This window comes from Chaetodon auriga, chromosome 13 (genome assembly GCF_051107435.1).
Source record: "Chaetodon auriga isolate fChaAug3 chromosome 13, fChaAug3.hap1, whole genome shotgun sequence".
NCBI lineage: Eukaryota > Metazoa > Chordata > Actinopteri > Chaetodontiformes > Chaetodontidae > Chaetodon > Chaetodon auriga.
In genome coordinates, this window is record NC_135086.1 from 6,553,480 (window position 1) to 6,569,845 (window position 16,366).

The following is a 16,366-nucleotide window of genomic DNA, read 5'->3' on the forward strand; positions in this document are numbered from 1 at the left end:
CGGATCCAGCTTTCAGAGCTAAAGGCGGCGTTTGTTTTGCTGTAAGAGGCACGCTTGTGAGGTCGGAGTCTTCTGTATTGCGTGCGTTTGTTGCTAACGGCTAGCTCTTGTAGGATTAACAAGCGCACACCTGTTGCTCTTGCTTACCCCAGGTACTTCGGGCCTTAACTGTTTATAATTGTGAGACTAAGGGTTAAATTATTCCTGTAATTTCTCAACGTTATTTCAGCAGATGTCTCGCACATTTTCGAGCGTGTTTGTACATTTCAGACTGTGTCAGGGGTTTTGACAGCCCGGTCCACCTCGGCGGTTCGTTTTCTGACCCGAAACCACAAATAGCGAGCAAGTTTTATACATTTAAAAGGCGACTCACGTTAGCTTAAGTTAACTTTTTCAAATTCATTTAGCTAATGTGAAAGTTCAATCTCAAATTTCTTATTCATTTCTTTTATTTCATTGAATAGCGTCACACAGTAACATAATTATTTTTATCCGACGTTTTAAGACATTTTTATCCGTATTTGATGTTGGGTTAGCTTGTTTCGAATAACGTTAACGTTAAAGAACTACAGCTAACCGTTACCTTTACCGTTATTGTTGCTAATGTAACTGAGATAACAACGATAATTCAGCGTTAACTGGATAAATGTTATCAATTCTCCCTTTCCTCAGTTGAATTATCTTGTAAAAAGTGATATCCGTGTACGTAACCTAGCTAAGTAGCTATATTCGATTTGTGACTTGCTAGCTGATGAAAGCTATCATTGTTAGCCAACATTTAGCTAACTTAGTCACCTGTACGTCAACTGTCTGCCTACAGACAGGTCGTTGCCAGTCAAACGATCGTTATTTAGTTAATATAACCAAATGTTTTAAAAGAAGTAACTATTTCCCTCGTCTGGACCTAGAATATTAGAAACATTATTTGCTATTGTTAACTACAATTATATATGATAATACAAACAAATATGGCGCACCTGCCAGATCACAGGCTCACCGTTTTCAGTTAATGTCAGATATTCATGGTGGAACACTAGCATCCTGCCAGATCACATTACAGCAGTCTGCACAAAACAATGTAATATAACGACAGTTTATGACACAGGAAAACACTTTCTGCTGTCCCCCTGACAACCCTGCGCTTTAAATTCTTCATTGGAAGACACCATTTTTAAATTCTGAAGGTCTATACAGTTTAGAAATACACTGATCTCTTGTGTGTTACTATCTACCTCTTCTCTCACAGGTGTGGTAGTGTAACCCTCCCCCTCCCCCATCATGCTGAGTTTCCTGCGCAGGACGCTGGGGCGACGCTCCATCCGGAAACATACTGAGAAAACCCGGTTAAGGGAGGCCCAGCGTGCCACGACACACATCCCTGCAGCCGGGGACGCCAAGTCCATCATCACCTGCCGCGTTTCCTTACTGGACGGGACAGACGTCAGTGTCGACCTGCCGGTAAGGAGGCTCGCTACAGTTTGAGTGTTTCAGATTGTGAGTGTTCATTGTGCTGTAGCAGGGATGTTCACCAACCAGATGCTTGTTGACCTCCAGCCATCGTTTTGGAAATTGTGCACTTTTCTATGCTTGATTGTAGGGAGCAGTGGGGTGTCACAGCATTTGGAAGGACAGTTATGAATTAGCATTTAACTCTGAGGGTTGCAGCGCCTTAGAAAGCATGTAGAACTTTTTGTAGCTGTACAAGAAGATGGAGTATATAGGTGTACAGTTTAATGAATTCAGTCAAGGCTAAGGCTAAGACCTCGGCCAGTGCTGACACCAGTGGTCTTACAGAAGGGAAAGCATGGGGCATTAGAATGAAAAAGAGTTATGTTTCAGGTGTTTTTTTGTGTTTGTTTGTTTTAAATTGTCATGCCCACCAACTCTCTCTTAATAACTCTAAATAGCAAGACTTATTTTTATGTTAAACACAGAGACAAAGACCACACCTGAACCAGACGGTATTTTTTTGAACATGCAGGTAAACCTTTAATGGATGTCTCTGCTGGTTTCTCAAGTGTGCATACTTCTCTGGTGTTGTTAAGAGGACAGTTAGTGCCTAGCAAATGGATTAGACTTCCTTACAAATCGCAGTCAAATGGACGTTAACTATAACCAACAGTGTTTATGTGAAAAGCGATGCACCAGTGGCTACTGTGTGCTTGTGTCAGTAGAGCAGTAATTTTAAGCCTGTGTGTGTGCGCATGTGTGTTTGTGTGTGCGTGCGTGTGCGTATGTGTGTGCGTGTGTGTGGAGTACTGTTGCTGATCACCTGTAATTCCATGATCCTCTCTGGTGAACACAATCACATGACAGCATCACATGACACGTTGGGCTCGTCACCAACACAGAGCAGAGCTTCACTCTCTCCACTTCTTCCTCTCTTTTCTGTCCTGCCTCTCTTTCTCTTTCTCTTCTTTCAATGTTATTTGTTTCTCTGCATCAGCTCCTTTTAGACAAACACCATCTGCCGGGAGAAACGTAATACAAATGTAATATCATGTTTTAGTGTAATTTAACAATTTAGGGACTATAAATTTAGAGCTGAGAGCAAGAATAACTGGATGTTTCCCCTCCATGGGATCTTAAATTTTGCCAGGCTCACAATTTCTTCTACTTTGTCTTTCCACTCACATTCCATTTGTCAAACTGCAGCATTCCAGTGAGGCCAGTCTAGTATCTAACTGTCCTGTATGACTCAACCTTATCTTGAAATCTAGCCATCTGGCATACAGGGAAGACCTGTTGAAGAGGGTCTTGTTAGTTTGAATTTCAAATTTTGTTGGCTTTCTACAAAGTTCTTTGTTGCTTTTTAGTTCTCCTTTCTTCTTTTCTTAGAGAGTCAGGCATTTCGAATTCCTGATCAGCTTGTTGAGCAAGAATGCATGAATGTGTTTAATTCAGCTTGTCTCACATGTGATGTCACACATTTTTGGGTCCGTGTGTAATGCCTGCCAAATCATTAACATATAATCCATGCCAAAGAGGCTGGACTCGTATTCTCATTCAGTCTTTCTTCTAGTGGAATGTTGTCTGCTTGGGCTGTTTCTCTCTCTTGTTCTCTTATGTTTGGAACCCAATAAAACACCCAAATTTCTTGCAGTTGGCTTAATGTAATGTGACAGGGCTCGAAGATTGCAGACTGACTGACTGACTGACTGAAAGAAGTGGGTGTGGCAAACACCATAATTTCTGTTTGGTCATCTTTAAGTTTGAGGAAGTTTTGAGAAGTCCAGCAGTTAATATCCAAAATAGCAAATTGGTAACCTGGGTTAAGCTGCTATGATTAGTGGACAGTAACAGGACACAAAACAGGGTGTCGTCAGCATAACAGCAGTATGGGAAACACAAGATGAGGAATTTCCAACAACACGTTTAGGGTTAGGGTTTCAAGAGGCTGTAGAAGTCCAAGTCCACACCCAAGTCTAGCTGGACCAAAATGGAGCTTTCTCCTTTATGTGCAGCAAGGACTAAGTCATTTGTCACTGGCACTTTGTATGTCAGTACTATGTCAGTATCACCTTAGGTAAGAAAGATATTTTAGAAATGGACTTTAATTGCTGAAGGTGAGCAGGTCAAGATTAGGTTTCTTTAAAATGGATTGCAGGATTGCATGTTTGAAATAAGAAGGAAAAGGGGCCAAGGAGCAGGTAATAATTGATAAGCTGCAGGGACTGACAGTGGACAGTATGTCTTTTAAAAGTTTAGAGGTAATAATGCTGAGTTGGGAAGAGGATTTAATACAAGAGATGCTGGTTTCTAGGAAATTGAAATGCTTTTGCCTCCTTGCAGCAGGGCCCAGTTGGGGAAATAACTGGCATTTTTGCTATGCTGTTGTGTCTGAAATCTTCTAAATACTCTGCTAGCTGGGTAACACGGGAAACTGAACTTTTAGCGGACGAACATGTGAACATAGACACGGACAAACCCTCTGAAAGTGAGGCAGCAAGCCGAGCAGGTGTGCAGGGGAACATTACAGTTTCCCTCCATCTGTGTTGCAGCAAGACTTATCGTTTAGTCAAACAGAATCTGAGAAAAAGCTAAACATAGCACATTGCTGCCCTTTGCTGGAAGTCTTTATTTGCTTTAAGCGTAGCATACGGTGTTAAAGCCTCCAGGAATTGATGAGTGCAACTATAAAGCAGGTTTAACACAATTCGGTCGTCATTTAAAAAGACTGTCGGCTGACAGATATTTGGGGGACCCCCTGCTTAATGGCGCAGTTTGTTTTTCTGTTTAGAAAAGGTGGTTGTAAATAGACAACCACAGTCTAACTGAATAGGGCTCATTCACATGCTTTACTGGCTTCCAGCTGTGTGTGTGTGTCCCTCGTATGTAAGGCCACCCAAAGCTGTCTCCTTGGGATACCTCTGTTTGGCAGCATCCATGTCCATACATAATTCCACACAGCCTTATGATTCACATTCCTTCCTTTAAATGTATTTACTTCTCCGTCTTTTCTCTTTATCTTTCACCCCCCACTCCCCACCCTACAGCCACCCACACTGTCACCTCCTCCCACTGCCTTTTCTCTCGCTGTAGATTTGTAGCCCAGAGAAGAAGTTAAGCACATGCGTGCTTTATTTACACAAAGTAAATCCTTCTTTTGGTTATAGTACAGCAAGTTGGAAATAACATGCAGTAATAGAATAACAGTTTGAAGGACACAGTTTTTATTTTGTGTTATGTTTAGATACCTCATCCCTTTTTTAACTTTGCAACTCTTGCTAATTTTCACACTTCAGGTAAATACAAACAGCACTTTTTTATTGATAGATGTGACATTGCTGTGCACGGTGCAGCCATGATGGAGTCAGGCCTACTGAAGTATACTGAACCGAACATCATAACATTTTCAACTTCTGGCCAGTCTACAATAACTCAAACCAAGCTGTGGAGCTGATGACCTTCTGGGACATGTGGGCACTTTTTGTCTTTTACTGTGACTTCATTACATTAATTGGCAAAAAAAATTGATGCATCACTGAGGACAGACAGATTTCTTTTACTTATCTATTGCAGCATAGTAGGGTTGTATTACTATGGCATTTAGTTTAGTGGACATGCAAACTGCTGTAGATGAGAGCATCCACTGAGTACCTCGGCTGTAACTTAAACATTATGGCAGCATCTGAGAGACAGAACTGTATGCTCACAGGCAGGCAGAAAGACTGCAAACAGCCAAACAATGCTGCAGGCAGTACAACAAGGCCTTGGGTGCAACACACACACACACACACACACACACACACACACACACACACACACACACACACACACACACACAATGAGTCCTTTGTACTCTCTCCCTGGGTACTGTAGGGGTGCGGTATGCCTTGTCAGCTCTGCCAGCTAGCATGGGGCCAGCCTCCCTGAGCTGCCCAGGAGCTCTCTTGGGGTGTGTGTGAGGGGGGACAGGGAATTTTCTAGAGCCCCCTTGCTCCTCTCCTTCTTTAACCGCTGTGATCTGTCCCTGATTTCAGTACAGTTTTGTACATTGGTTGTAAAATCAACCTCTGAGGTTTAAGACAAGACTCTGAGCTGAATGATTGGGTACTTGTTTGTAGTGTTGTTATTAGAATTGTCATTGTTGACCTGGCAGCATGGCCATTGTAAGAGCTACAGTGGTTAGTTGTTGCAATGGTTTGTGTATCATTAAATGTAAAGAAAAAAAGATCCTTACACCCCAGTTATTTACTGACTTTTTGGACTCGACTACTAACAGACCAGTCACATGAATGCCATGCTCACTTACCTCTATCCTATATGGTGACGTGTTGATGTTTCACACAATAGCCCAAAGGGGCAGTAATATTATAAATGTGGTGGCTCTGTAACGTGCTTTTAATGCTTATGAGGAAATGAAGACTGGTGAAAATGAAGAAATTATTGTTTGAACAGACAAGATGGAGCAAAAAAAAAAACAAAACATTCAGCTGCAGACTGGTCTTGGATGGTGTCTTTTCCTAACACAGTGAAGGACCACAGCCAGTTGATCACATGATGTATCCTGCCACCCCAGTTCACTCAGCTCCTCAGCGTCTGGGGCACTTCAACCCCCGTTACCATGGCAGCCCTGTCGCTGTGCCTCACGGTGGGGTTTGGAAGTTGGATCTGTGTGTGTGTGTGTGTGTGTGTGTGTGTGTGTGTGTGTGTGTGTGTGTGTGTGTGTGTGTGTGTGTGTGTGTGTGTGTGTGTGTGTGTGTTCATGTGAGAGAGAGATCTCCCAGTCCCAGGCAGAACACAAGCAGTAACTGGTACGGCCTTGTCAGAAAGGGTAACATACAGTATTTCAAAGCTGGAGTACTGCATGGTAATGCCTTTTCATATCTCTGCATTCATATCCAGAAAACACAAATCATGTACACTTAAACCAGGCAATATTTAGAGAAGAGAGGAGAAAATGATCTTTTGGTCCTGTGAACTTTTTCAGAAAAATCCGATGCATACTTAAAAATAACTGAATATCTTTCATAAGACTAGATTTTAGAGCAGCACAGACTGGTTTGATTATCAGTAATCATCATTTTATAATCCAAAATACTAGCTTGTTCCAGCTTCTTCAGTGTGAGGATTTGATGCATTTCTTTGTCATACATTATGGTAAACATCTTTGGGTTGTGGACTGTTTATCATTCCTCATTGTTAATAATCATTGTTAGTTGCAGCCCAACTTAATTTAAGTTACCAGCAGCCTCACACATAGAGCTTCCAAACATTTTGGGTTCTTATGGAAGGCCTCATTCATGATGGGAGTAAAGACCAGTCCACACATTAAGCATCCACAGCTGTCAGCATGAGAAACATAGTCACACTGACTTGCAGATTCCTGTGTTGTAATGAAACCTGAGCGTTTGAATGACGGTTTCTTCAGGACTCTTGATGTATTTATCATCCTGAGACTCACTTTTACTTTCTTATCTTGTGAGTATGAACGTAGTTCACAACAGGATGTTTTCTTTGTGATTCTAGGTGAGACAGTTTGTCACTCAGATATGTAAGCCCTGTCTTTGTTCCCTGATTAGAAAAAAGCCAAAGGTGACGAGCTGTTTGACCAGATCATGTACCATCTGGACATCGTTGAGAAAGACTACTTCGGACTGCGCTTCATGGACTCCGCGCAAGTGCCGGTAAGAATGGGGACAGACAGTAGTCTCTAAGTATTTTGACTTTTTAAGTTTTGCTTCAGTGCGATTCTGTGGGTTGCAATGTGGAAACAGTTAATGACAATATACGATTGCTGATACAAGCAGTTGTAATTAATCCCAATATCTACTGCATTGAATTTTATGCGTCTTCGTCTCAGCTGTTGTTCACAGCCAGGCGTCAGATTCCAGTCCAAATCACTATTCACACATTTGCAGGAAGGCTTGAGGCTGGGACTTTTCCCTTCCAGTGAATGGGCTAAAGGGATTGGTTATGGGACTTTTGTCAGCTCTGGGAGTCAGACTGCACTCTGAGACGAACCGTTTTAAGTCATTGGTCCGCCGCTGACACTGTTCCTTCAGCCTGATACTTTGTGAAGGCCATGGAAGGAGGGAGAGGAAAGATGTAACTGAAGGGAGGGACACCGAGGAGAGGGGTGGAGGTAGAGCGTCAGAGGGAGGGAGGGAGGGCTGTAATAAGGAATGTGGGGGAGAGGCGACCAGAGAGTGCTGTGAGTTCCTCTGTTATCTCTCTCTCTCTAACTTACTCATGCACACACACCACTACCACCTCTCCTTGACATTTTTCATGCCTCACAGAGCCTGAACTTCCAAGAAGAATTACAGCACAGAGCAGAACACACACTTCAGTGTTTGTGTGTCTGTGTGCGTTTTGACAAAAGGACTTCCCAGCATTCAACCTTTCATTAACTCACAGAAAGGAGGAAAAAGACTGTATTTAAAGCATATTGCTGTTGGCTTTGATCTGTTTTTAACACTACATTCTTGAATCTGCTGTGTGTTTTAATTTATCACCTTTGTGTTGTTTCAGCACTGGCTTGATGTTACAAAAAGTATCAAAAAGCAAGTGAAAAGTAAGTATACAGAGGCTCTCTCTCTTCCCATGTCTTTCCTCCTACCAAACCTGCATATACATACTACAAAACATCCTTTAGAAACGACCTGTAGACTCTGACACAGTGCACTGATTTATAATTCTGTTTTTGTCAGGAACGAAACCCTGTGTTTGCATGAGTGTAAGGATGTGAATGTGGTGCATCGTTGAGTTTAGTACATTATCCCCCTGTATTTTGATCATTGTTAAACTTGATGTCATTCACTCAGCTGTCATGTTGATCTGTCTTTCAGTTGGTCCACCGTACTGCCTTCACATGAGAGTAAAGTTTTACTCATCAGAACCGAACAACCTGCACGAGGAGCTCACCAGGTGAGTTAAGCCATGAACTTTGCCCGGTGCCCTGGAGCTGTGAGGGTGGTTTGTTTTGGAAATCTGTTCATCTCATATAGCTCAAAGAAAAGTCAAGGAAACTTGTGTCTTCTGCTGGAGGAAATTTGTCTGTTTTATGTACAAAATCAAGAATTGACGGGTTCCTGCAGGGTTACTTTATCTCACTCACATAAATCAAGGTTTAAAGCATTGTGGTCTGAATCATGCTCCCAGTTTGGCATCAGTGCTTGTTTCTGTATCATGTTCCATAAAACTGCCAAAGTTTCATCACCAATATTCAACTATATTGTTTGTTTTTTCTTCCAGATATCTATTTGTGTTGCAGTTAAAGCAAGACATCCTCAGTGGCAAGTGAGTCATTTTCCTGCAATTAACTTACCTGCTGTCCACCTTGATGGAGTTCTATGCTTGTGCTATGTCCTATTAATCTTGGTAGTCCAAATAAATGTCCAGTGAGAAAGCCAGACAGACGGATAGTTAATAGTTTAGTTATTATTAAAGAGACCTGTCGGTGGCTTATCAGTTACATATTGTGACAGTTAACAGTTTGCCAGTGGATAATCGAAGCCTTTAACAACAAACAGCCTTTATCTACATTACTAGAAAATTCCCAAAAACATGGTTTCACCCTTTTCTCGTAAGGGGCCCATAGCCCCCCCACCCACCCCAGTGACACATTGCCCTCTCATTGCTGGTCAGCATTTTACCGGCCCCTTAACAGTGCTTAGTGTTGAGTGCTGTGTTTGTCACGATAAATTGTCCTTGTCTTGTTATTTAACCTATTATTTCACCCACTACCATTGAAGTTTCTTGACAAAGACGGTATAATGCTCTGCCTTTCCTCATCCTTCCTGTTAACCCTCCAAGCATGAATCCATTTGTTGTGTTGGTTGTCATGGCCATGTTACTGTAAGAGGCTTACAGGATTACATGTTGGTGAACAGAACAGAATTATTACCAGCAGTCAGTAAGTGGACTGGGAATTTAAGAGTAAGTTTTTACCACAAAGGACCATTTTTTGAATAATAACAGGAGGTGGTAGAAACCAGGTCTCTGTGAAGGGCGTAGGCGGGTTTTAGTGATCTATGGCAGAGTTACAGCTTCATTGATTTTGTTGTGGCTGACTCTTAACATGTTTGTATTTTCAGGTTAGAGTGCCCATTTGACACAGCGGTGGAGTTGGCTGCCTTCTCGCTACAAGGCAAGTACCCCAAAGTCCAACCGTCCAGCCCTGCAGTGCTCACTGCTTTGCAGAGCTGAGTATTGAGTTCAATGCACACAAGGCTTAAATGGCAAAAGTAGGCTGGAGCGTAGTACACTGTCATACCAAGAAGCCTGGTCATGTTCAATCTGCAGTGAATACCTTAAATCCATTACAACCCTCCCGAATTCCCAACAGCCATTGCTCCCAGTCCTTAAACTTATCTTTTAACTAGTAAACTCATAAAGTAATGTCCCCACGTCTCAGTTGAGTTGTGTCTCAACAAGGCATTCACCAGACAGAACCACGTACTCACAAGCCCGGCCGCAGGAGTGGAACCTTGTGTCCAGAAGAGTTTTCATTGATCTTTTTGAACCAGTCATGGCTGTCGTTGCGAATCACCATCTTCTTTGAGTGACGCCTCTGGCAAAATTGCTGCCATGCCCACTGATGCACATAAACCCTCCACCGCAATAAGACTGCAGAAGAACGAGCTGTGCAGCTTTGGATAGCTGCAGAATGAATGAGATTGCAGACACGTAGCCGTTACTACATTCAGGAGAAAACTCTTGAATTTAGCCTTTGCTCGTCTGCATTAAGAGGAGCCAGCTGAGGTGGTGCGGGCAACTGGAGAAGCTGAGGGATGCTGTTGGGGAAAGGTGTACGTGGTGTTCTTTTCCTGTCTATGGCCATGGCAGTTTACAATAGGCATCCACTTCAGGGCAGTTGATGTTTCCATAGCGACATACAGTAGTAGAAAAGAAATTGATTGGCCTTTTTCCTCTATCAAATGTTCAATGCCAAAGAGCCCATATGTTTTTAAACTACACACATTATTGTTTTTAATTCTTAAAAATGGAAGAGCAGTGTAAAGAGTGCTGCTTCAGACAAACAAAGACTGAGTCATTAGAGACGTTTATGGGATGGGATTGCGTGCACAAACCCATGGACACACAGACACACACACACAATCACACACACAGAGTCACTGTGGGGTAAATGCCAGCTCATTAGTGTTCCATCCTCTTCAGGGGCCCCCTAATCCAGCAGCCTCTCTGTTTTCTCTCTTTCCTTCAGTGGAGCTTGCTCTCTTCATTTTCTCGTTTTCAGAAATATTTTGTTGGTCCACTGACATTTACTGGGATAGGGATAGGATAAGATTATCTTTTCTCTCCTTTATATCCTGAGGCTTTGCTCACAGCTGGACTAGCTGAACAGTGAAGGCCTAGATTCTCCTATCTCCCAAACACAGCAAAATGTAATCAGAACCAAGGCTTTTCAGTCTCTGTCCTATTTCTGTACAGTGCCAGAGATAAGATTTTTCTTTTTTTCCACCTTGTCTTGTTTTCAGCAGAGTAGTCACTTTTTTACTAAGTGATATTTGCTTTTTTTTCCTGCCTTGATCTTCTTTTTTTTCACCTGATAAAATCTGTGACCTCCTGTCCAGAGGGAGGTCAGATACCCATCAGTCCTTGACCTAACACTCCTCAGTGTTTTGTGTGCTGGGGCATGGACCGAGGGTTTGTTTGTTATTTTGTCCATTAGGGTTACCTGCAACCACACCACCAGGCTCTCTTCCAGGGGTTGTAGGTCAAGGTCTTAGTGAACCCTAAAGTAGTATTTTAAGAACGTTTTAAGTCTTCAGTTGAACTGTACACTGAATTAGCAGTTTATTAGATACACCTGTGCAGCTTCATGCAGTCCGTCTGGTGAATCTGTGTCGCTCACAGCATGAACTCATGAGTCTGTGTGTCTGTGTGTTTTCAGCTGAGCTCGGTGATTGCGACCCGTTAGACCACAGTCTGGACCTGGTAACAGAATTTCGCTTCATCCCCAACCAGACAGAGGAGGTGGAGCTGGCGATATACAATGCATGGAAGGAGTGCAGGTAAGAATTTCACCATAACTACTCTGCTGCTTGTATTAAACTGAATATCTATGAGGAAGAATGCATTTAAAAATGGCCACAGATATCCTGTGAAAATATTTGGATATGCTTCATCCTGTTGTCTTTGTGGGCTTCTGGTGGAACCATTACAGACAACACTTCATCAATACACCTTTTTCATCTCTTTTGTTTCAGCATGGAGCTGCAGTTATGTTTTTGATTATGAGAACACTTCTCTCTGTTCTGTTTCTCTTCCTCCTCCCTTTTTCCCTTATCTCCTTCAGAGGCCAGACACCAGCCCAAGCTGAAATTAACTACCTGAATAAAGCCAAGTGGCTAGAAATGTACGGGGTGGACATGCATATGGTCAAGGTAAATGACGCTCGTCTCTCTCAGTAGCACATACCATGTAGTCTGAATAGGAAGTGAAAGTGGAAGGAATGTGCATAAGAACATAAATACGTTGAAGGGTCTTTCTTTCCATGTCTCCCCCGCAGGCAAGAGATGGTAATGAGTACAGTCTGGGTTTGACACCGACTGGAGTTCTGGTGTTCGAAGGACAAACCAAGATCGGGCTCTTCTTCTGGTGTGTTTGTCTATATCCTGATTCACTGAGATATTTACTTAAACGCCACCTTTGACTTTTCATTACTGCTTCCTCTTTGTGTGTCTGTGTTGGATTTACTCATGAGTGTTTTTGTTTGTTTTGTTTTTTCAACTGTTGTAGGCCTAAGATCACTTGTCTGGATTTCAAGAAGAGCAAACTGACCCTTGTGGTAGTGGAGGATGATGAACAGGTGAGCACACGCACTCAGATACTTGCCATACAGTGGAATGTTGAAAATGCAGAGCACACATTCTCTCCACCACCGTGAATCCTCACGATAACAGTTATATCACTGACCCAGTCTAAATACCAGACTCTGAGTCTCTAGCATTGTGGAGGATTGCAGGTGCAGTCAGGCAACAATGGATTCCAATAAGCAACAGTTTCATGGCAAAAAAAGGTATTAAAATGTGCACAGAAACGTCTCAAATCAACCCCACCGCACTGTCAGCTTCACATGTGTCTACATGCTTACTGTGTTCCAGTCACACAATCCTTTGCAAAATATGGCAAATTATTTCTAAATACACAGCTTTAGTGTGTTGATTGTGCAGCAAGCTGTTTGCATCTGTCGTCCACAACCAACCTAAACGTGTGTGTCTGAAGTGCAAAATATTCGATATTTAAAACTGTAAATTGTTAAAGCTTTTAAAATGAACTGACCCCATCATAAAGGGGTCCTAATGCTGCCATTTGGTGACAAGAAAAAAAACAGAATTATTTCCAAACTCAAGTAGATCATGAGAGCCATTTCTTCGAAATCTCTTAAAATAAATTGTACAAACAAGAAATATTCCTCTTAAAACCTTCGTTTGAAGTGGTGCCCAAGCCCAAAAAGAGTTTAGTTCCAACTCAAAATGAAACAAGACTTAGTATAGTACTACCCAGAGGCTAGTGTATATGAGAGAGTCTGTTTATGTCCATCCTGGAGGTCTGTGAGTGAGGTTAATAAAGAAGCCCACCCCCTCTGGTATTTCTGGTATGCACCATTCTCCTACACACACACACACACACACACACACACACAGTTCTCCCCCTCTCAACTCTGTCCTAAACAGTTATATACTGTAGGCTTGTTCTGTCACCACAGGAGTTAACTGTATGCACTCGGATTCTGAATTCTCTATTGAGATGCTTGTTTGTCATACACGCACACACACACACACACACACACACACACACAGACAGTAGGAGCATCAGAGATGAAAGCAAAGAGCTGGCTGGCTGTGAATCAGGGGTAATTGCTTTGAAAATAGAGGACAGAGGAACTGAAATAGTCACAATCATTTGTTAAACAAAATGTCCAAAAACAGGTGTTTAGTTGAATGTCACTCCAAGAATAATCAGTTCGTCTGTGAGCGTGTGCATGCTTCTGTCTCTCTGTTTGAGAGTTAAATGTGTGTGTTGTTTTTACTATTTTGGTGAAGACCCAACCCCCTAACAATCAGAGCGTGGGAGATTTTGAAGAGTTTTGCTATATTGCATGAGATCACAGATGCAAGCGTTTCACATGCACTTTGAATAAATCAGAGGTTTGCATCAGCAAACTGTCAGTGCTCTTAGAGCATGGTACTCTCTGTAGAAGAGGAACGCCTGAAAACCAATGAGAAGACGGAAACGGAGCAAAGAACTCCAAAGAATCTCCAAGTTTTTCATCCGGCTGTGGTGCCAGGCAGGCCTCCATCTAGGCCGCGATGAGAAATCAGATTAATGAGGCAGCATCTACACACACTGCAGAGCAGCCGTTCATTCTTCACATATTTGTCTCCTTCCACAGTGAAGAACTAGCACATGAGCTTTGTTTTTGTGAAAACATGTTGGCTGGGAGCAAGACTTCAGAATGACAAAGAGTTGAATTTGATAACTAATGGATGAAGCATGGCACAAACACTCTGATAGGTCTGATAGGACCTGTCCACTTTGTAAAGTGCATATTGAATATCAGTGTGTTGAGAACTTATCCTCTGACCTCAGACCGATCCTCCCCAGGGCAAAGAACAGGAGCACACCTTTGTGTTCAGGATGGACCACCCCAAGGCCTGTAAGCACCTGTGGAAGTGTGCTGTGGAGCACCACGCTTTCTTTAGGCTGCGAGGACCGGTACAGAAGAACGCCTCTCGCTCTGGATTCATACGCATGGGATCACGCTTCAGATACAGGTAACAGACGGCTGGCAGAATAAAGGCTTGAGGATGCTTTGAGAGTGATGTACAAGGGTAGTAATTGCAATTTCAGATTTGCAAAATATATTTCATGCAATTTCCATGGCAACAGTAAGAGCATTTGACCAAGTCCTGTGCTGGACAAGTAAAGGTTTTTACAGTGCCGACAGAAATATTCACCCCTGCATAGATTTTTTTACTAGACGAAATTATGATTTTTTTCAACCCACTAATTAACAGGATAAACAAATCAACAAATCTCTTCATTTTTATCTAAATTAACTACAAATATAAAATTTATAAAATGTCGGTGTCCATTGTGTTGTTTGCTGCACATCCTGAGCGCCAGAGACTTCTAGCTGGAAGAGAAAGGCAGTTGAAATGGGTCTGGGGAACAAATGCAGCTGGGCTTGCTTAAAAAGAAGACTTTGGGGGAGGGGCTGCTGCTGCTGAGTTAAGCGCAACAAATTTAGAGAGCCATGTGTTTGTTTTGTGCCATGTGTGTGAACATATCAACAGAGATAATCCTAGTTTGACGCACTGTATCATTCTGTATATACATAAAACCCATATGTGTACACACAGATACTTGCAGTGGTACAAGACAGGCGCTCAGTGTCCACATACCGCAGTAGCCACCGAGTTCCCTTCTATGTGTGTTTAAACATTACCCAGTTGGGTAAGCATTGGCAGTAATGTTGGTTTAACACGGAGGTTACAGGGTTTGTTGTTAATAGAAGGTTATCGCTTGAATGGATCCAGAGTTCAGCGAGGGTCACCGCTGTGCCTTTTGTTTTTGGGACAATGGGATTTATCCAAGATTGTATTTAATAGTTTGGCCTGTGTTGATCAAGGTTAGCATTGTTTAGAGTCTGGAAACAGATACAGGGCCTTGCATGTGTAAAAGTGTTTGTGTTTGTTTGTGTGACCAGTGGAAAGACAGAGTATCAGACAACCAAGGCCAATAAAGCAAGGAGGTCAGCCTCCTTTGAGAGGAGGCCCAGCCGCCGTTACTCCAGAAGGACCATGCAGAACAGAGGTGAGGACGGCACTCACACAGTCACACGGCGCGTGTGAATATACAGCCATCTTACATGATGTAAACATGTGCACATCCTTGCACTCTTTGTGTGTTTGCTTATGTTTCAGAATCTGAACATAACGCTTACTGTCTGTTCTTCTTCTTGTTCTTACAGGACACTTTCATCCCCAGGAGTGAGTACACTGATATTTAAACAATGCGATTGTGCCGTTGCCTGATGAAATTACTTTATCTGTGCTCTTGTTGTTTCAGTTGTTGTAGTACTGCTGTTGTGTAATTTTGTTTAAATCGTGTCTTTGTGTCTCATTTGTGATAAATAACAACAACGAAGGGCTTGCAATGAAGAACGCTTAATTTTATATGTATCTACAATTATCAGGCACTGTTGCTTAAAGAGCTGTGACTCACACACACACACACACACACACACACACACACACACACACACACACAGTCTTAATTCATTCGTAAGCCTTGACTGTAATCTTGTTACAGAGGTAGCCTTTTGTTATAGGGATATGTGTGTGGGCTCAAGACATGATGTCAGCCGTAGTTTTAAGCTGTCATGGGACCAGTTGATTCGAAGCATGGTGATGACAAACACTCCTGCAACTTTTAAGCACACCTGATTGGACAGGCCGACACTGACAGTGCAGGTTCTGTTGAAGCAAGTATTAAAAGCTTTGCTGAAAAGATGTAGCATTGTCGTATTAAACAGGGATGGGGATTTGTGAATTGGCGCATGGATAACCTGGCAGATTTAAAAAGAGCATAATGGAAAAAGTATTGTCATAAATTCAGCCAAATTGTACGTCTGCATTGCCCCAAGATGTGGTTCATGTGTCACACAAATTACACACTTCCTTGTGTAATTGGCCAACCGTGGTGGCCGCTCAGCCAAATTTACATGAGTAATGTGCTCTGTGAAAAGCATTGTGGGAGATTGTAATGGTCCCTGGTTTATTTCTTAAGTGTTCAGGCGACACTGAAATCCAGTTCAGTTACTTACAGCATAAATCCATGTACAGTAGTAAGAATTCTTCAAAGGATGTTTGTTGTTTGAATAAAATCT

The 16,366-nt window shown here is 42.4% G+C and overlaps 1 protein-coding gene across 4 annotated transcripts in view; it reads left to right on the plus strand.

Annotated features, from left to right (window-relative positions):
* Positions 1–16,366, plus strand: part of epb41l5 (erythrocyte membrane protein band 4.1 like 5) — a 31,097-nt gene that overhangs the window by 238 nt on the left and 14,493 nt on the right. For 3 of the 4 annotated variants that reach the window (XM_076746901.1, XM_076746904.1, XM_076746902.1), the window contains exons 2-14: positions 1,247–1,458; positions 7,026–7,130; positions 7,978–8,020; positions 8,295–8,373; positions 8,701–8,745; positions 9,543–9,595; positions 11,363–11,483; positions 11,768–11,855; positions 11,981–12,069; positions 12,211–12,280; positions 14,065–14,249; positions 15,185–15,291; positions 15,449–15,467. In XM_076746901.1, the coding sequence (XP_076603016.1) occupies positions 1,279–1,458; positions 7,026–7,130; positions 7,978–8,020; positions 8,295–8,373; positions 8,701–8,745; positions 9,543–9,595; positions 11,363–11,483; positions 11,768–11,855; positions 11,981–12,069; positions 12,211–12,280; positions 14,065–14,249; positions 15,185–15,291; positions 15,449–15,467 (1,184 nt within the window). In that variant the 5' untranslated portion in view covers positions 1,247–1,278. The remainder of the gene's footprint in view (positions 1–1,246; positions 1,459–7,025; positions 7,131–7,977; positions 8,021–8,294; positions 8,374–8,700; positions 8,746–9,542; positions 9,596–11,362; positions 11,484–11,767; positions 11,856–11,980; positions 12,070–12,210; positions 12,281–14,064; positions 14,250–15,184; positions 15,292–15,448; positions 15,468–16,366) is intronic. The other variant, XM_076746903.1, reaches the window with a different exon arrangement.